The 20,632-nt window shown below is 40.7% G+C and overlaps 1 protein-coding gene across 1 annotated transcript in view; it reads right to left on the bottom strand.

Annotated features, from left to right (window-relative positions):
• The window catches only part of DLG5 (discs large MAGUK scaffold protein 5), a 152,527-nt gene extending 138,057 nt beyond the window's left edge, over window positions 1–14,470 (bottom strand). Inside the window, 1 exon segment of the mRNA XM_051982027.1 lies at window positions 13,982–14,470. Within this exon segment, the coding sequence (XP_051837987.1) occupies window positions 13,982–14,309 (328 nt within the window). The 5' untranslated portion in view covers window positions 14,310–14,470.
• Window positions 14,471–20,632: the final 6,162 nt, after the last annotated feature.

The raw sequence follows: 20,632 nt of genomic DNA, 5'->3' as shown, positions 1-20,632 counted from the left end.
CATATTTGCTTGTTGTCCCCCCCACTTAAATTGTAATTTCCTTGAGAAAGGGAAAATCTTTTGCCTCTTTCTGTATCCCCAGCATTTAACATAGTGCCTGGCACTTAGTAGGTGCTTAATTGCTTAATAAATGTTCATTGACTGATAGGAAAAGCCTCCTATAGAAAACAGGATAGAGATCTTTTCACCTCTGAATTTAACTGTTCATAAAACTTATTTAAGTACTGACCAAATGCTACTTTGTAACTAGTTAGCCTTTTCTGTAAGAAATCCCGGTCTCTATCCCTAGAACATAATCAACCTATCAGCAATTATTGGTTAAACACTTTCTATAAGCTCTTAAAAGAGAAGAAATGAAACTTTCCCTTCACAAGAAGTCACAATAAATATGTTGATTGATTAATAATTAAGTATCATTAGGTACTTGAAGGAATCATTTCTTTTGGAAATAGTCACCAAATGTTCAATAAAACTGAGAACACAGAAGGGCTTCCTAATCAATAAAAATTCTTGGGAAACCTGGGGAAGTAGTTTAGCAAATCATAGATTTAGACCAGACTTATACAATACAGCCTATCAACCTACAAATGGATGAGTGAACCTACATAGAAAATGTAACCTAATCAAAAGAATAGAAAAACAGATAAGGGTTCCCCCTTTCACAACTATGGTTAGAGGAAAGCATTCTTAGCCAATGGCAAAGAAGATCCCAAGAGACAAAAATAAATAATTTCAATTACATGGAATTTAAAAGCTTTTCGAAGAAACAAAATCAATGCTTCTTGAGTAAGAGGAGATAGGGATGTAAAGAGGGGAAGGGGAATTTTTGATGAAAGTCTGATATATATATTTAGCATAGGAATTAATAAAAACCTAAGATCAAAGCCACTTATCTATTAATAAATGGTCAAAGAACATAAAAAGTTAAAAAATAAAAAAAAATAAAACAGAGGCTATCAACAGCCATGTAATATGTGGCGACACATGACTATAATTTCCTACTACAGGGAAGGCTAAGTCTGATGGAATTCAAGTTCAAGACTTAGCTACACTTGAGTAAAAGCTAACCAGTCTCCAGACTAAAGCTAGCATCGCTTTGGTGAGCCCCAGTGAGCAAGGGGAAGCCAGCAAGCTGTGCTAGGTGAGCAAACTAGCCCACATTAAAAAAAGCTCAGGTCATATCCTCTAGACAGGGGTCCTCAAACTACAGTCCTGGGGTCAGATGCAGCAGCTGAGGACGTTTATTCCCCTCACCCAGGGCTATGAAGTTTCTTTATTTAAAGGCCCACAAAACAAAGGTTTTGTTTTTACTATAGTCCGGCCTTCCAACAGTCTGAGGGACAGTGAACTGGCCCCCTATTAAAAAAGTTTGAGGACCCCTGCTCTAGACCAATCAGTAACTGAATGGGCCATAGTCATAGAAGCCATTGCATTTCCAGCCTGGAACAGATAGGGAGGTATAGCATGTGTGTCTGTATTTGATATGTGTTTTGATGTGTGTGTTTATAGTCAGACACATGCACACACAATAAAGTTTTATATGTGTGTGTGTATTTATATATACACACTTATATAGTTATATATAGTATATGTATGTATATGTTATTTATAAAAAATACTATCATTAATTATAAGACAAATGTAAATTTAAACTTCTGAGGGATCATCCTGATACCTATCAAATTAGCAAAGATGATATACATTAGAGGGATAACAGGAGGTCCAGAACTATTAATTAATATAAAGTTGGCTGAGATGTGACATGTAATCTAAACCACTAAGAAAACAACCAGGAATTTTAAAAGTGACTAAAATGTCAATAATCTGATCTAACTGTCCCAATAGTGGGCACATATCCCAAGGAAGCCAAAGAGAGAAACAAAGAGTGACCTTCCGTATATATCAAAATATCCTCTTCTCTCTAGGTTTTTTGGCACACTTCTGGTTTTCCTCCTACCTCTCCGACTGTTCCGGCTGCCTTTTTTGCTGGATCCTCCTCCAGATCATGCCCTCTAACCATAAGTCTCCCCAGGAGTTTGTCCTGGGCCCGCTTCTCCTTCTATACTATGTCACTTAGTGATTCATCACTTCCCAGGGATTTAATTAGCATCTCTATGCTGATGGTTCTCAAATCTAACGTTCCTGTCTCAGTCTCTCTGCTGACTTCTAATCTTCCTGTCTATCAGACATCTTGAATATGTCCAAAAGACATATTAAATACAACATGTCCAAAAGAGAACTATCTTTGCCCTTAACCTCACCATCCCTTCCAGGACACCATCCTCCAGAGTCACCCAAGCTCACAATTTAGGAGTCATTCTTTATTCCTCACTCTCTCTCACCTCCCATTTCCAAGCTGCTGTCAAGGCCTGAAGAGTTCACCTCTGCAAACATCTCCTCTATATCCCCCACTTTCCCCTTCTGACATTGCTACCACCCTAATTCAAGGCCCTCATCACCTCATACCTCCACTACTGCAACAACTTACTGACGGGCTTGTCGGCCTCAAGTCTCTCCTCAGTTCAATTCAACCTCCATTCAGTTATTAAAGTGATTTTCCTAAAATAAAGGTCCAATCATCAAATAAGTATAATATAAAAGAGAAAAAAGGTATATACCAACTGAAAGAAGGTACTTAAAGAAAAGCTAGGAAGAAAAGATTATTTTCCATTTGAAAAGAGCATCGCTATTTTGCAGAGTAATGGGACCCAAGACAAGACTGGATAAATGGAACCCAGGAATGATCCATAATAAAATCATTTTTGTCCAATGACTTCATCCTTATGCACCAGTTGCCCCTTATCAGAGATCCCCCCAGAAAGAAACAAATCAAGATGGAGGAACTCTCCTGGACCTAAGACACAGTTACCTACTGGGGTCATCCCCTGGTCTTCATCTATTAAAGAAACAAAACAATGGAAAGAACCCTAGACCTAGAGTTTAAACTCCAGCTGCAATCATGGACAAATCTTAATTTCTGAGATTGTTTCCTATAAAATGAGAACAATTCTACTTTTACTACCTGTTTCACAGTATTGCCATCAGCTCTGTCAAGTGCCTCCTTTAAAACAGCCCATAAATCACAACATAGCATTTTCATTCTTTTTTTTTTTGTTATGTGCTTTTATTTTGTTTTCTTTCTCATTTTTTTTCCTTTTGATCTGATTTTTCTTGTGTAGCAAGATAATTGTATAAATATGTATACATATATTGGATTTAACATCTATTTTTAACATGTTTAACATATGAGGGCAGCTAGGTGGCGCAGTAGATAGAGCATCAGCCCTGAAGTCCGGACCACCTGGGTTCAAATCTGGTCTCAGACACTTAACACTTCCCAGCTGTATGACCCTGGGCAAGTCACTTAACCAATTGCCTCAGCAAAACCAAAACAAAAAAGCAAGTTTAACATATATTATATTACTTGCCATCTACAAGAGAGGGGGAAATTTGGAACATAAGGTCTTGCAAGGGAAAAATTATCCATGCATATGCATTGAAAATAAAAAGCTTTAATAAAAATAAGTAAATAAACATAATAGCCCATAAATGCATCCTGTTATGACCACTCATTTCTAACTGGACTGGGTAAAACTACAAAAGGCCCCTAATCTCTAATCTACTACCAGATGGTATTTGTTGTATTCCCTGCTTTTTATTTTTAAAGGAAATCAAGATAGATCACAATCATTATCCCAACTGGTTTTTCTTATCTTCCTTATAAAGTCTTTCCCCCCAACATTTTTAAACAAATAAATGAGAGACACAGAGAGATGGGAAGAAGGAAGAAGGGGAAAAAGAAAAAAGAGAAATAAGGGAAATGAGGAAAAAAGAAGGGAGAGAAAAAGAGGAAAAAGGAAAGAAGGGAGAAGGAAGGGGAGAGAAAGGGAAAGGGAGAGAGAACAGGCAGGAATGAAGGAAAACTAAGGAGGGAAGAAAGAAAGAAAAAGAAGAGAGAGGGGGAGGAATGATCTAGGAGGGAGGGAAGAAGGGAGAAAGAGGGGGTAAAGGAGAAAAAGAGAGGGAGGGAGGAGAGAAAAGAAGGGAGACACATGACAGAGACAGACACATGAAGAGACAACCAAAGAGACAGACTGAGTCTTTGTAACTCAATCTACCTCTACTTTGTGCTGTGTCTAAGCAACCACTGGTTAGAACAGTTAAACCTGGGTGGCTTTACTAAACATTCTTTAACATTCTAAGTCACTGAAGGAATGAAACAGGAAATAAAATTATCTTCAGCATATGAGAAAGAAGAAATATGGCCTTAAGTTAAGAAATACTTAATATTGAGGATACAGACCTCTCAGGAGCAGAAAGATGGGCTGGAAGGAAGTGATACCTTCCACCCCTTGGCAACTGTTTTTTATTAGTCAAGGACACTCATTTGACTTATTCCTTGGTAATTTTTAAAGAGCACCTTCCTTCCTGAAAGGAAATCTAGAGTTTATAAGCTAAGGCAGAAGTCAAAGGAGAAATTGTCCTGGAAATAAAGGCTCCACCTTCCTCCTTTCCTTGCATAGGTAGGGCATTATGGGTTTGTCTAACTCTGTATATATGATAGCAGCTTTGCTTGATGTGTTAATAGGTTTTAATTAATTCTTTTCTGTTTTGTTCTTTGCTATAAGGGGTGGTTCTTTGGGAAAGGAAGATGATATTTCCAATGAAATCAATAAAAAAAGAATGTTTAAAAGAAGAGAAATGGCCACATTACTAATTTCTTTACCTCAACTTATTTCTGCTACCTCCGCTCCAGACTTGTTCCAGTTTTGAGACAAAAGACTAGCATTTTCTGATTGAAATTACAGAATCTCAGAACAAGAAGGGAGCTTTGAAGTCCACTGGTCTAACCTACCCTGTACAGGAATCTTTTTAATTGTAACCCAGAAAGAAAGGCACTGGTAATAGAAACCTCATTACCTCATGTTTCCAAAACTAATTGAATTATTAGGAAGTTCATCTTTGAGTCAAATGAAAAATTTGCTTCTCTGTGACTTCTATCCAATGACCCCAATTCTTCCCTATGGAACTACAAAGAACATGCCCACCCTCTCTCCCAAACAAAGAGTCCTTGAAACAAATGACGAAAGCAATCTCGTTTCCTCCCAACCTCTTGGTCTCCTCTTTGCCCCCAGTTACTTCAAACAATCATCCCACAATCCAGTCTCTGGCTCTCTCACTATCCTTATTCCTTAACTCAGTCTAATTTGATAATCTTCAAAAGGCGACCCAGAAGTGGGTTTCAGACACAGTTTGACCAATACAATGGTCAAATCTGTGGCTCCTCAAATCAAAACACTACAAACTTTTCCATGTCTCATTGTCCCTTTCTTGGACGTCAGATAGTAGGGGCTGCTAGCTTCAGATACTTACTAGCAGTATAATCCTGAGCAAATCATTTATCCTGTGACTGCCTTATTTTTCTCTAAGATGGAGATAATAACAGCTTATACCTCCTTAAAACTGTTATGAGGATCAAATAAGATAATATGTATAACAGTTAACATAATGCTTGGCACATAGGAGATGCTTAATAAATTCTTCCTTCTTTCTTTAGCATACTGACTGGTAACTGAGTACAAATCCCACTTTTACACTTGTGTGTCTATGGGCAAGCACATACCCTCTTCAATTATAAAGCACATAAATTACAATTGTAATTATGAAATTAATTATAAATCATAAAATGAGGGGGTACCACTTAAAGGCCTCTAAGGTACCATCTAATTTTAACTCTATACCCCTATGAGAGTTAGCTAAGACCCCAAGGAAACAAGTCAAGCTGTGGATCTCTCCAATGCCCCATCCACATCTGTATGCAGACTAGTAACTAAGTCAAATAGCTAGGAAAGCTGCCATTTGAGTAATCCCCTACACTCTCTGTACCTGCAGATTTTACCTTTATGTTAGCTATGTTTTGCCTGTCCTGACAAAGTTTCTTCCAGACAGGGTCAAGCCCAGTATTCCTCTCCCTATTTTAGATTCAGGGAGACCAAAATCCTGAGAAGTTTAGATAATCTTCCCAAGGTCAAGGGCAGAGCTGATGGCAGACCCAAAGCAAAAACCCAAGACTCCCAACTGCCAGGCCAGCTATCACAAGAGCATTCACAGCCATCGGAAAGGCAATGTGCTGCCTCCACATGAATCCTGGAATTCAGCCCCAGTAGATTTGACCTTCCTAGTCTCATCCTTGCCAGACAAGTGAGTGATAACTTTCCACCTGCTTTCATCAGGAGCATGCTGGAAGAATTGAAGAGGTATGTCCATGAGAGATGAGCAAGTCTTCCCCATCCCCCATTCCCAACTTCCCACAACTCTCAGCTAAGTATTAATTTACCCCATACTGGCTCTGTGCAGATTATTTTCCTGGATGACGTGAAGAGGACTTTGGCTTGCTAAGGGTCACACCATTCATTCAGTACAATCAGTCTGCCCTAATAGTAAGTGGGGGAGGGATCAGTGTGGATAAATGCAATCCAGACGTCATTCAGAGACCTCATGTTGGCCATTCATTTTCCACTTCTGCCTAAATCTTTCTTGTTAAACCAGACCATAAAACTGAAAGAAAAAAGCAACTGAATAGGGGTCTGTCCTCTTCCCCTTTACTTCCTCAGACTTCAGGCACTATTTTGTTATTAATGCTATCACTGCATTTTATTTTCCATTAGTTACTGATATGTCATAATCTACCACTAAAATGAAAGACTCGAAAGGGCAGAGACCCTGTCATCTAAACTCTTTCTCTCCCCAGGAGAACCTAACACAAGAAAAGGCATTTAACAAATGCTTGGGGAATTAAATTCCCCCCAACATTCATTGTCCAGGAGCAGGGAAAATGAGTGGATGGAAGCCAGGGGGTGGGGGTGAGGGGGTAAGAAACAAACAGAAAGACAGAAAGTCCTGGATAACAAGGAAACTGAAAAAAAAAAAAAAGAAAAAAGAGCAACTCAGAAATTAAATTAATAGAGTCATATATCAAAAATGTTTAGCATAATTACATGCAAAAATAGACGACTTTATGATGTATAAGTATGTGTGTCAAGATTATTCCATCTTAGTATGTTTCAGGGAAAGCTGGGAAGATGTGTATGAACTGATGTAAAATGAAGTAAGTAGAACCAGGATTGTGAAAACAATTCTGAAAGACTTAAGAACTCTGATCAATGTAAGCACTGACCATTCTTTTGATGATAAGGCTAATCAAAAAAAAAAAAAAAAAAAAAAAAAAAAAAAAAAAAAAAAAGGTATGGGGGAGGATCACTGAATCGTTTTTTAAATACATGGGTCAAAACAAGAGAAAAACAGTAAGGAAACACCAAGAAAGACAGCTTTGAAAATGATATATTGAATTTCTTATACACTTAAAAAGAAAAGCAAGCTATACATAATCAGCATTTCAATTTCATGTACAATTCTTTTTTTATGTTTTATTTTGTATATGAAAATGCTCATTATATTTTGTGTTTTTAAGTTCAGAATCTATATTAAATATTTTTCTCTGTAGTTGATCATTCCAGTAAAGTCTACAGTTCTCAGCATTGAAGCCTCTCTGCAACTGAAGAGCATCTTTCTAATTTTCCTTCCCAGCACTCCCCAAACACTGACACTCCTCCCCAGCTGGACAGGTCTATCCACTGTCACTCACTCAACAAGCATTTCTCAAAGGTTTGCTTTGGGCCAGGCACAGTGGGGCACAATGGAAAAAGCATCAGATTTGGAGACAAAGGATTTGCAATCAATCCTACCTCAAATAACCTCAATCTCCTGAGCCTATTTTTCCTCACCTGGAAGATGGTACCTTCCAGTCCAGAAGGAGTCTCTGAAGTCCCTTCCAAGAGCTAAATTTATAATGATAAATATAGAAAACTAGATAAATCCTGAGCTTCAATTAAACACTTGTGGACTGAATCCCTACAATATATCATAAATACATCCCCTCTCATTTTCACTGTCCCTGCTCTATTATAGGCTCTCATTAGCTTCTCTTGGTCTACTTCAATAATCTCCTCTAGTCTTTTTTACCTCTATTTTCTTCCTTCTAATAATTCATTATTAATATCACTGCCAAATTAATCTTCTTTATGCATTCATGCCGCATCAGTCAAAAGCCTCCAATGGATCTTTTCCCTATTACACAAAATTAAAGGCATTCAAAGCTCTTCACAATCTGGTGCACCTATAGCTTCCTGGACTTATTTCACACTACTCCGTCATATTTGGATGACATACTCTATTCTAATTGGATTTATTGCCATTCCTATTCCATCCCTCCAATATACCTTCATCTACATTGTTTTCTAGAGCTAATTGCTTCTTATAACCCATTTCTGTCTATTAAAATCTTATCTGTCTTTTACAACTTAACTTCAGTACCACATCCTCAATGAAAGTTTCCCTGATCCTATAGGATCTTATTGTTCATTTACTTACTTGCTTATCCCAATAAACAATAACCTTCACATAGCATTTGGATTTTGTTATCTTATTAAGAATCATTTTGAATTGTGTTCCATGTCATAACTCTCTGCCCTGCTAAGGTATTTCAGTCTGACCCTTTGCTACTCTATTTGAGGTTTTCTTGACAAAGATGCTGGAGTGGTTTGCCACTTTCTTTTCGAGCTCACTTTACAGATGAGCAAACTGAGACAAATAGGTTTAATGACTTGCCCAGAATCACACAACTAATAAGTATCTGAGGCCAGGTTTGAACTCAAGAAGAGTTTTTCTGATTCCAAGCTCAGTGCTCTTATCCGCTTGGCCACTTAGCTAACTGACTTGGCCCCTACTCCTTATTGAATTGATGAGGACAGGGAATCCTGTTGTGCTCCTCTTTGAAGCTCACCTAGTACCTAGGACAGTGCAGTGTACCTAAAAGGCTCTTCTCAAATGTCTGAAGGTGAAGTACTTAACAATGAAGGACAATCTGCTAACCAGCTAAGCTCTAATAGCCTCTGAAGACACACAAGGAAGAAAAAAACTGGACAGGAGAATAATTTTACTTCACTATCCTGATCCTGTGGGGGAAAAGCATTGATTTTGGATTTAAGGGACCTGAATGAGACTTCTTAGCTCTATCACTAGCTTACCTGTGTGACTTTAGTCAGGCCACAAATCTTTTACTTCATCTGTAACATGAAGGAAGCTCTCACTCTAATAACCCCATGATCAAAATAGCCAATTATCCATGTGTCTTGGAAATATTCAATATTCTTTCTCAGACTTTTCCAAAAGGAAATGCTTTCTGTAGTTTCATTTATAATGTATATCCCCTCTCTTCCAAAATACTATGTATATCACTTGATTTTTTTTTTAATCTTGTCATTTAGGGGAGAAAATGGAAAGCTTGAGCAAATCAACTTCAATACCTGGAGTTACACTCTAATTTGTATAGATCACAATCATCTAGTTTGGCTCTGTCAATTTACAAATAAGGAAATTGAAACAGACTTGTTCAAGGTCACACAGGAAGTGAACAGATGAGTCAGGATTAGGATCTTGGTCTCCTGGATGCCTGACCAGCAAGTTTTTCCAGTGCTCCATACTCATTTTGTAATGTTACAAAACATGATCTGGGAATCATTGTTCTAGAGTAGGGATCCTTAGTCTGGAGTAATGGATAGATTTCAAGAAGTTTATGAACTCCAGTGAAACAAAAAAATTACCTTTTTTTCCCATTAATCTTTGTCTTCCTTTTTAATCCTATGGATTTTATTTTATGCACTTAAAAATATTATTCTAAGACAGACTTCCAAATGCCAAGGAGACCCTTACACAAAAAAATGGGAAGAATTCTTTTAAAGAATAAATATCTTAACCCATCCTATCTCTGGATCAGCTTCTGTCCCTTAAAAGCATCCTTAACCAAGACACAGAAAACAAACAAAACATTTATCTATTGAAAACAACATATTTATTTCAGATGCCCCATGGAACCCTTACCCAGTAATTGTGAAGACAGCCCTGGGTCCTCCTATGCCAGAGGAACATGAACTCTGTCCTCGTTCAACATGGGAAAGGCTTTGAGCTCAATTTAATTACACCCAGTCTGCTATCAAAAGACCATCCTCTGAATACAGAGAGATTTGGAGAGACTTAAATGAACTGATGCTAAATGAAATGAGCAGAGCCAGGAGATCATTATACACTTCAACAACAATACTATATGATGATCAATTCTAATGGAAGCGGCTTTCTTCAACAGTGAGAGGATGCAAATCAAGTCCAATTGATCAATAATGATCAGAACCAGAGACAACCAACAAAAGAACACTGGGAAATGAGGGTGGACCACAACATAGCATTTACACTCTCTTATTGTTAGCTTGCATTTCTGTTTTTCTTCTCAGGTTATTTTTACTTTCTTTCTAAATCCGATTTTTCTTGTGCAGCAAGATAACTATATAACTATATATATACATATACATATATATATGCATATATTCTATTTAACATATACTTTAACATATTTAACATGTATGGGACTACCTGCCATCTAGGGAGGGGGTAGGAGAAAGGAGGGGAAAAGTTGGAACAGAAGTTTTTGCAAGGGTCAATGTTGAAAAATTACACATGTATATGTTTTGTCAATAAAAAGCTATTAAAAAAAAAAGACCATCCTCACCAAGTTCTGGGAAATTTATTAGCAAGATATTATCTTCTAAAGAATGAATTATTTGACCATACCAACCCTTAAAACTCATAAAAATGAAGCATTTTTTAAAAATTATTTTAAATTAGACACTATTTGTGATTGTTATAAATACTACTAATAAAAATAACATGCTTACAGCACTTTAGGGTATGAAATAGTGGACATTTATAGGGCATCTTATAGACCATCCCAAGTCTATTAGAATTGTCTTGGATTAAAGTATTGTTGAGAAGAGCTAAAGCTAATCAGCACACAATCTTACTATTGCTGTGTACAATGTTCTCCCGGTGCTGCTTGCTTAACTCAGCATCAGTTCCCTTCAAATGAGAGGCCTCAAATGGTCTGCTAACTTTCCAAATTGAAGATCTTCTGACTTTCCAAGGTCACAGAACCCAGCATCAGACCCCAGTCTTGAACCTAGGTCACTGATCCAAACCCAATACTCTTTTCACTACATCCTATTATCAAGCTTTGAAAAAAAAGACTACAGTCTTAACAACTAAAAGTCAGTATAGCCTGCTGGAAAGAATGGTGAATCTGAAATCAGTAGAGACCTGGTTTTCAAACCTTCCTCTGACACTTATTAGATGCAGCTCGGGGCAAGTCACAATTTCCCTAAGACCCCCATTTCCTCAACTGGAAAATGGGGGAAGGGAAAGAATACTTGTACATACCTACCTTCAACAACAATCAGTCAAAACCTGTGATTTCACCCAGTGTGGAAAGATGATGCAGGTAAGCAACTATCTGTAAATATAGCATGAAAGAGTTGTCTGGCTTACCAAGAAGTCAGCTGACATGTCTATAGTCACACAGTTACTAGATTTTAGAGTCAGCTGGTGAATCAAGACATCTAGGTGACATAAAACAGATAAAGCACTGGGTCTGGATTCAGGAAAACCTGGATTCAAATCTGGCCTCAGATACTAGCTGTGTGATCTAGATAATTCACTTAACTTTTCTGTCTCAATTCTCCCATTTATAAAACAGGCATAATAATGGCATCTACCTCCAAGAGTTGTTGTGAGTATAAAATAATATTTGTAAAGCACTTATCACAGTGACTGGCAAATAATCAGTGCTATATAAATGTCAACTATTATTAACTAGTGTGGCTGTGTAGACATTTAATTTGTTTCTCTCAGTTTCTTCAACTGTAAAATAAGAATAATACCTACCTCCACGAGTTGTTGCAAGATCAAATGAGATTAGTATTTATCAAAAAAAGAGTTTAATTCAGTGCCTAATATACAATAGGTGCTTAATAAATGCATGCTTCCTTTTTTCCTAACTCCCCAGCTGGTCCTCTATTCCATGTTCCACCCACCCACTCAGATAAAACCCCATATATAAACATAAGCTAGTATGATCATTAATATCAAAGTCTTTAAAAACATGAATCTATACTCTGAAAAAAAAATAGTTAAACTTTAAAAAATAATTTCCTCCTAAGTTTAACTTTGATCAATCCAATGACTCAAGCCAATTCCTCACCCACCACCGGACCCACAAATTGGTCTGTTGAAATTGCCACATAATTAGGACAAATTATGGTACTTCTTGCATCCTCAAAAGACCTCCACTCATCCCCCAATTTTTTTCTTAACCAGACCTCAGATATCATGGATATAAAGAACTTCCAGAAAGAGAACTTATTCCAACAATGCAGATCAACAACTGGAATGAAATTAACTGTAATTATCATTCTAGAGAGCAGCCAGAGGAACTGAACAGTAAAAACAATGTGCCCAGGGCTAGAGTCAGAATCGAACCTGAGAGCTTCCTGACTTCAAGACCAATCTCATATCTCCTTCATTCTCCACCACATTGCCTCTCAAGCTCATTTGCAAAAGCACTTTATAAAATATGAAGTGTATCCCACACCATAATATTTCGAGTAAGGCAAGAAAACAAGGACACTGTAACAGACACAGTGACTGGGTTTTACAATGTAGCTTTAAGGGGACCGACAGAGCAGGAAGAACTGTCAGGGCCCCTACCTAGAACAAGCTTCCTAAATAACTAAGGCATTAGGAGCCACAATTTCTTCCCGCTGAGGAGCCCAAGATGCACACCTCACCAGCTTGTTATGGAGAGCACCTAATAAAAATGATTGTCTTAATAAGCAAGGCTTTTAATGGCCAAATGAACAGGTCTGGATCTGTTTCCCCACAACCACTGAGGGCATATTTCTCAGGCCTTTCTCTTGGCTCTCCTAAAAAGAGGGTCTGGTTCTTTAAAAAGGTAGCATCCATTCCTCTCCTGTCATTCTCCAAGTGCTAAAGAGTAACAGGTGCCATTTAACTCAAAGGAAACAGGCAGGGATTTTTTTTTTTTAATCACTTTTTGGATTCTTCTGGGCAAGTGCCTCCTCCCAGTGGCTTCCCCTTATTTTAAAAAAATGTTTTGATTATCATCCAACCATCTCCCAAAACAAGCCTCTAGCTGGGTGGACCCCTGCTCAGATATTCCTAGATGTCCCTCACCCAAGTACAAATGTCACACTCGACAAAGGAACCAGCAGCAGCAGAAGAGAAGCAAAGAAACAGACTCTTCACCCCTCCTCTCCTCTAGGAAGCACATCTAGGGTCAGGGCGGGAGCCCAGCACCACCTTCCCCACTCTGCTCCTTGCTGGGAAGATGGCCTGAGCCCATGAATTCATTGCAAGACTGCATTCTACACTTCTTGAGCTTCATTGACTCAACTTCTCTTATTTCATCCTTTCCCAGAGTCTCCAGGACCTCTCTCATCATCACCCACTCACCCCTTGAGGGATATTCCTCCTTGGGGCTTAACCTCTGGGGCAGGATCTTGGGAGGCCAGGAGAGAGCAGAGAAGAGAAGTAATAGAGAGGAGCATATGTTGCAGGGCTTCCAACCAGGGCCTAGGAATACTTAGTTGCTTCTACTATCCAAATGAAAAGTACAGAAACAGTCTCCCAAGGGAACTCCCTAAAGAGCTTTAAAAATAGGCTTAACCAACATCCACTGTGAGTAGTGAAAGCAGGAAGCAGGACCAGATGGCCTCCTGAGGTTTCCCCCAGTTCAGAGGGATTCTAATTGGGGATTCTAAGAGGTCAGTGGCAGCCCCACTATATAGAAGCTTCCCAAGGAAAATGCAGGATAGTTTTAACTCTTCATATCCAAGACCAAAGGTTCAGGTATCTTATCAACCCAGGCAAGGCCTCATATAGATTGAGGGGGAGTGGGAAGGAGGGCATCTGTCCACTATAGGCTGTCAGACCTCCAGAATTAAACTTAGAAAGCGAAAGGAGGTTGATTCTGGTTACAAAGGCTTTGGAGGTGTTCCCTCTTTTGACCTGCCCTTACCTGCACCCTCCGAGGGCTGAGGGGCCCCTGCCACTCCGTTCAGGTAAAGGATGGGGAGCAGGTGAGGCTGGGTCTTCTCCAGGGCCACCCGAAGGTCCTGGAAGTGGTCTCGCTCCTTAGAGAGCAGGAGTTTGAGCAGCAGCTCCGCCTTGGCCCCTGGGCCCCCAGTCCCTCCAGCAGCGGCCGTCTCCTCTTCCAGCTGCCTGCGATCCCCTGCACTCAGGGCTCCGGCCGCCTCCAGTAACCCCAGGACGGCTTCCACTTCAGTCATGGCCTGAGCCAGGCTCTGCTGACAATGAGCAAGCAGCTCCCGGTGCTTTGGCTCCATGGCTCCAAGGAGTTTCCCCCGTGGGCTTCTCCACGCGGCCCCCCTCCCTCGGCTGCCTCCTTCGGCCAGGAGAGCGTTATAGGAGGGGGGCTTCAAGAGCTCCCCTTATCAAGAGACTGATGCACCTAGAGTCGGCAAAAAACCCCTCTTGCCTGGGGCTGGGCGAAGGACCGCTTGGCGGCGACGGTGGCAGAGGCTGCTGCTGCTGCTGCTGCTGCTGCTGCTGCTGCTACTACTGCTACTGCTCGGGGCGCCCCCCAGGCTGACGGGCGAGCCGGCAGGCGAGCGGGCGGGCGTCTTAACTGCAGCCCTAGTGTGGCGGGAGCCGGGGCTCCCGGAGGGCCATAGACTGGAGTCGGGGGCCGCGGACAGGGGCGCAGGGCTCAGCGGCGGCCGCCTCCCGGGCTCAAAAGCGCAGCCATGTTGGCTGCCGCTGCTGCAGCGGGGCTGGAAGAGGAGGTGGTGGAGGAAGAGGAGGAGGAGGAGGAGAAGGAGAAGGAGGAGGTGCGGGCGGCGGCCGTGGTCGGGGCGCGCCCCGAGGCCGGGCTCCAGCCGGGCATGCCCCCCACCCACCCACCCAGCCTCACCTCTGCCTTCTCCGACAGTGCCCGCCAAGAAACACAAAAGCCAAAACCAAAACCTCAATCTGGGATGAAGAACCCCAAGAGTAAGCTGCGAGGTCCGCGAGCCCCTCGACAGCCTCTCAGCCCCGGGCCCGGCTGCAGCAGCCTCGGCGCTGCCCCCGGGGCATGATTCCCCAAGCCCGAGTTCCCCGAGCCTCTCTGCACTCACTGAGGCCCCGCGGCCACCACGGCCCCAGCTCCGGCCCTGGCTCCGGCTCCGGCCCCGGCCCCGGCCGCGGCCGCCGCCTCCCGCTCCGCCATGGCCGGCCTGGTCCCCGTCGCCGCCTCCCGCTAGGTCTGTCCCTCCCCTCTCCTCTCCTTTGCTCTCCTCCACTCCTCTCCTCCTTTGCGCTCTCCTCCCGCCGACCGTCACTCACTCCACGCCTGGAGCGCCGGGGCGGCCGACTCCCGAGAGGGGGAGGGGGAGCAGCCGAAGGAGGAGGGGGACGGGGAAGAAAGGAGGGGTCCCCTGCTCCCCGCCTCCGGCCCGCCCCCAAAGGCGGAGCGCCGCACTCACTGTCCCGCCGGGATTCAGCCTGGGATTAGGGCTGTGGGGGAGGGAGGGCTGAAGGAGTCCTGGAGCTTTAGACCACCCCTTCTTCGTTACTTCTCACCCCCTGATCCTAAACCCCAGCCCTCCCATCCCTGCAGTCCAAAACTCACCCTTCCCACCCTTTCATCCAGGAATCCAACACTCCCATCCCCACCTAATCAAACTTTTCCCAAACTGGGCTTGGGAAGGGTCAGGGAAGAAGCATTTATATAACTCCTACTACGTGCCAGGCACGCTGCTAAGCGTTTTTTAACCCAGAAATTCCTCAATTGACAAACCCTTCCTTCAAAAAAAAAAAAAAAAAGTCGAAGAAGAGCGTTTCTGTTTCTCAGCGCAGGACCCCTTGTATCTGAAATCCAGAAGTAGGTCTGGTCAGCCCAACCTAAATTCTTACCTCAGCTTCAACTCTAAGCAACAAGTTCTCTGATCGCCATTCCTTCCGCCACTTTCGAGATCTTGCCCCTCCAGTAAGATTGGAAAGGGAAAAACTGACTCACTTCTAGATATTGTTGAATGGGGAAGGGCTGGGACCCAGGTTGGCCTATAGTCTCAAGGTATATTGGATCTTGATGCAGTGGGACTGGGAAAGGATTTTTCAGATAAGGAAAACCATAGACTTCAAAACTGCAAAATTTTGAACCTTAAATCTTCTCTTATTCCATCCCCCTCATTTTACGAGAGGCGACAAGTGTATCTAAGGTTGCACAGGTAATAAGAACTAGTAGCAGAATTCAAACACGGAGCCTTTCATTTCAAATCCAATGCCTTCTTCTCCACAGAACACTTCCAGAGGGATGAGTCTCCTCCATTTCTAGAGCATAGGCTTGTTTCCCTCAGCGACGTGATAATTTTGTAGGGGAAACTGGGGAGAAGTTCCAATGATCTTGTGATGAAGAGAGCCGCCTACACCCAGAGAGGGCTGTAGGAACTTAATATAGATCACAACACAACATTTTCACTCTTTTTATTGTTCTTTGCTTGCTTTTAGTTTTCTTTCATTTTTTTTTTCCTTTTTGATCTGATTTTTCTTGCGCAGCACCATAATTGTATAAATACGTATACATCTATTGGATTTAATATCTATTTTAACATGTTTAACATCTATTGGATTACTTGCCATTTAGGGGAGGAGATGCAGGGAAGGGAGAGAAAAATTTGGAACACCAAGTTTTGCAAGAGTCATTGTTGAAAAATTATCCACATATATGTTTTGAAAATAAAAAGCTTTAATTAAAAATAAAATAAAAAAAGAAACTGGAGAGAGAATTCATGTAACTAAACTGGAAGGCTTGACTTTATTGTGGGGAAAGGTAGAATGGAAAAGGGATTTTTTGTATAGTGGCTCCAATGCATCTGGATCTTTTTTTCAAGCTGATGCCTTTCCCTGTTCTCCTCCCCACCCTACCCCACCCCTATGTCTCATTTCTGGCCTTTGATGGATGGCACATCTGTTCCTCCCTTGCCTAGGAATTAGGGTGCCCCTTCTGGTGACTGCCCTCCTCCAAATGGCCCTGCAGCACAATTCTGCATTCAGACAACATCCTAGATTTAATTTGGGCTAGAATCTACCTTCCTCTCTTTTTTGACCCAGGGTTAATACACTGTGATTATTGGGGAACTTTAGGGGTGGAGAGATGAGGTAGGGGTAGGGGAGAGATGGAATTTGAAGGACTTTAGCTTTATAAACCGAATCAACAAGTGAGCTAGATTTCACAGGTGTCACTGTGACAGAAGGTAGCAGAAGAAAGGCAGCATGCTCTCTGTCAAAAACTGACATTCATTCCCTTGGCAGACAGAACCCACCTGCAAACGTGGAAAAAGCTCTCTTCAGCATGTGTCTGTTTTCTTCCCACTCCCCCCCCTATCATCCTCCCCCTTATTGTGTGTTCTGGCATTCCCTACTTTAATCAAACCTGACTAGCCTTGTGGGATACATGAAGGAGGGGGGGAGCATGTGGGAAGGAGGTGGAGAGAATAAAGGTATAGTTAAAGAAACTGGAATCGTAGCTTTGTTGGGATCTATGTGTCACTGCCCAAGTACTTTACCCCTCAGGGCCTCAATTTTCTGATCTATAAAATCAGGGGGAAGGTGGGGTAGGCTACAGTGTCTCCGGAGTCTCTGTATAAACTTACAGAAGAAAAAAATCATTACACAAAGATAAACTAAGGGGTGGCTAGCTAGTCACTTTATTGAAGGATTTACCACAGATAAGGAAGCTGTGTGTATGCTTGCTTTAACTTTTAAAGCCCCACATAATCTAACCTCAACCTCCTATACATTTTTCTCTCTCCCACACTTTTTAATTCAGCCAAATTAACCTTCTAAATGTTCCTCACACAGAGCACTTCATCCCCAGCCTCCAAGCAAATTTTGTACTGGCTATCCCACATGCCTGAAATACATTTCCTCCTCACCTCCACCTCATAGAATGCACTTTTCATTCAATAAATATTCATTAAGCATCTCCTCTGTTCCAGGCACTGTGCAAAGTTCTGGGGATCCAAAAAGAGGTAAAAGATGGTCCATGTCCTTAAGGAGCACCACTTTCAGCTTGACCTTTCTTGATTTCCTCTACTGCTAATGCCCTTCCTTCTCAAACTTCCTATATTTATTTGCATTTATTCTCTTTATATTAATTATACATACAAAAGAATTTGTCTCCTCTATTAGAACGTTAGCTCCTTAAGAGCAAATATTATTTCATTGCTATCTTTGTAGCCTCAGTTCCTGATATATAATGGACATAATAAATACTGATTGACTGATTGACTGGTTACCCACAGCTGAGGCACAAGTCCAGCACCCAAGGCTTTGTAAAGAGAACCTAGACTCCAATTCCAGCTTTGTCAAGGTCCATGTGACCATTTGTAGGCTTCAATTTCTCCATTTTTTTAAATAAAAAAAGTTGGACTCTAAAGCTCTTCCCACTATATCACATTGCTACGCCATGCACAAATAAAATGTCCAGGCTTTTAAAAACTACATATTTATTTTGAATATTAAATAAGTTTTTAAATTACAAGCAATTTATTGAATCACACTATGCATGATCAATATACAGTAGAAATCTTACAATTTAAAAAAGTACACAATTTAAAGACAATTTGATCTGAAATTTCACTAACTATATTTCTATAAACTTCATATACCTGTATTAAATTATAATATGAAAACCCTCATACCTACAATTGTATTACATAATTCCCCATTTACAAATATAATTCAACATTACATATATATATCAGTATTATTATCAAGTTACACCTAGGCCTGTGCAAATCTGAACAACTTATTAAACAAAATCAAATTATAAAATATCCAGTCTTGAAATAGCATTAAAATCTTTAAGGGCAAAGATGTATATATGTATCCTGAACAGAGGGAAACAGATGAAGTGCCAGGAGAGTCAAGAAGATCTGAGTTCAAATGCAATTCATTGAGTAGCTGTGTAACTCCAAACAACTCACTTCCAGTCCCAGGGCCCCCTAAGACTTCTCAAAAATAAAGGATTGTAACCTGAGCTGCTTTGGTGTAAGGAGTTCTCACACTGACAGTGAAACCACAGACCACTGACTTATGGCATCCTAGCCAGCAGCTACCTCCCTGAACCTTGCAAATAGCAGACAACCAGATGTTTGTTGACTTGAGGAATGATGATTTTTAGAAAAGAAAATAGAATATGGATAAACTGACACACAGAAACATAAACTGACCCATCTAAAGATGTACAGTAAGTCAGTAGCCAATTTGAACTCAGGTCAGAGGATCATTTAGAGAAAGAAATGGACATTTTTTTGTCAAGAAAACCCCAAATGGGTTCCAGGTCAGAGGGGAGAGTTGAAGTGAAGCTTGAAGCACCATTCCCCCTGGTACACCCTTCAAAATTAAAGGTACTTACACTAACACTTTTTTTTTTTCCAGCAAAGAAGAAAGAAACCCATCATCAAAACCTACTATGGGAACAGGGAAGACTAGGATTCATCTTCAGAGAAGGACACTGAGGTTAAAAAAAAAAAAAAAAAAAAAGCTTCTTTGCCACAGAGTAATGTGCCTGCCCAGAGAGAATTTATAAAACTCAAAAAAGAATTTAAAAATCAAAGGAGAGCCATTGAGAAAAAACTTTTAAAAAAGTAACCCTAAATGGGGTCATGAAGAGTCAGGTAAGACTGAACAACAACAGAAGATTGTAGATTTAACTTTGGAAACATTCTGGATAAATGGCTCTTGAGTCCAACCACCTGACTTTAAACATGAAGAAATTAGGGATTAGGCGATTTGTTCAAAGTCACATAGCTAGTTAAGTATAAGAGACAAGATTTGTTTTTCCCAATAGTATTTCATTTTTCTAAATACGTGTAAAGATAATTTTCAACATTCATTGTTGTAAAGAGAACTGTTCGGTTCTGCAAATATGTATTGTATCTAGGATATACTGCAACATGTTTAGCATATATAGGACTGCTTGCCATCTTGGGGGGGGGAGGGAGAGAGGGGAAAAAACGAAACATAAGTGATTGCAAGGGATAATGTCGTGTAGAAATTATCCTGGCATGGATTCTGTCAATGCGAAGTTATTATTAAATAAAATAAAATTTATAAAAAAAAAAAAAAAACATTCATTGTTGTAAGACCTTGTGGTCCAAATTTTTCTCCTTCCTTCCCTTACCTCCCCCTTCCCCAAGACAGCAAAACAATCTGAAATAGATTAAACATGTTCAATCCTTTTAAGCATATTTCCATATTTGTTATGTTGTGCAAGAAAAATCAGACAAAAAAATCTTGTGCAAGAGAAAAAAAAAACAAACAAACAAAAGATAAAAATACTATGCTTCCATCTCCATAGTTCTCCCTCTGGAAGCGGATAGCCTTTTCCATCTCAAGCCTATTGGAATTGCCTTGAATCACTGCATTGTTAAGAAAAGCTAAGTCTATCACAGTTGATCATTACACAATGTTGCTGTTTCTGTGTAAAATGTTCTCCTGATCCTATTCACTTCACTCAGCATCAGTTCATGTAAATCTGGGTTTTTCTGAAATGAGCAAGAGGCAAGACTTTTAACCCAGCTCTCCCTGACTAACTGACCCTGACTCCCTGACCAAACCGGGCACTCTATCTACATACTAGGCACTTAAAGATTCATGCAAT

This window comes from Antechinus flavipes, chromosome 2 (assembly GCF_016432865.1).
Source record: "Antechinus flavipes isolate AdamAnt ecotype Samford, QLD, Australia chromosome 2, AdamAnt_v2, whole genome shotgun sequence".
Classification (NCBI taxonomy): Eukaryota; Metazoa; Chordata; class Mammalia; order Dasyuromorphia; family Dasyuridae; genus Antechinus; species Antechinus flavipes.
The sequence above is the reverse complement of the archived record's forward strand: the minus strand, read 5'-3'. Positions and strand labels throughout refer to the sequence as shown.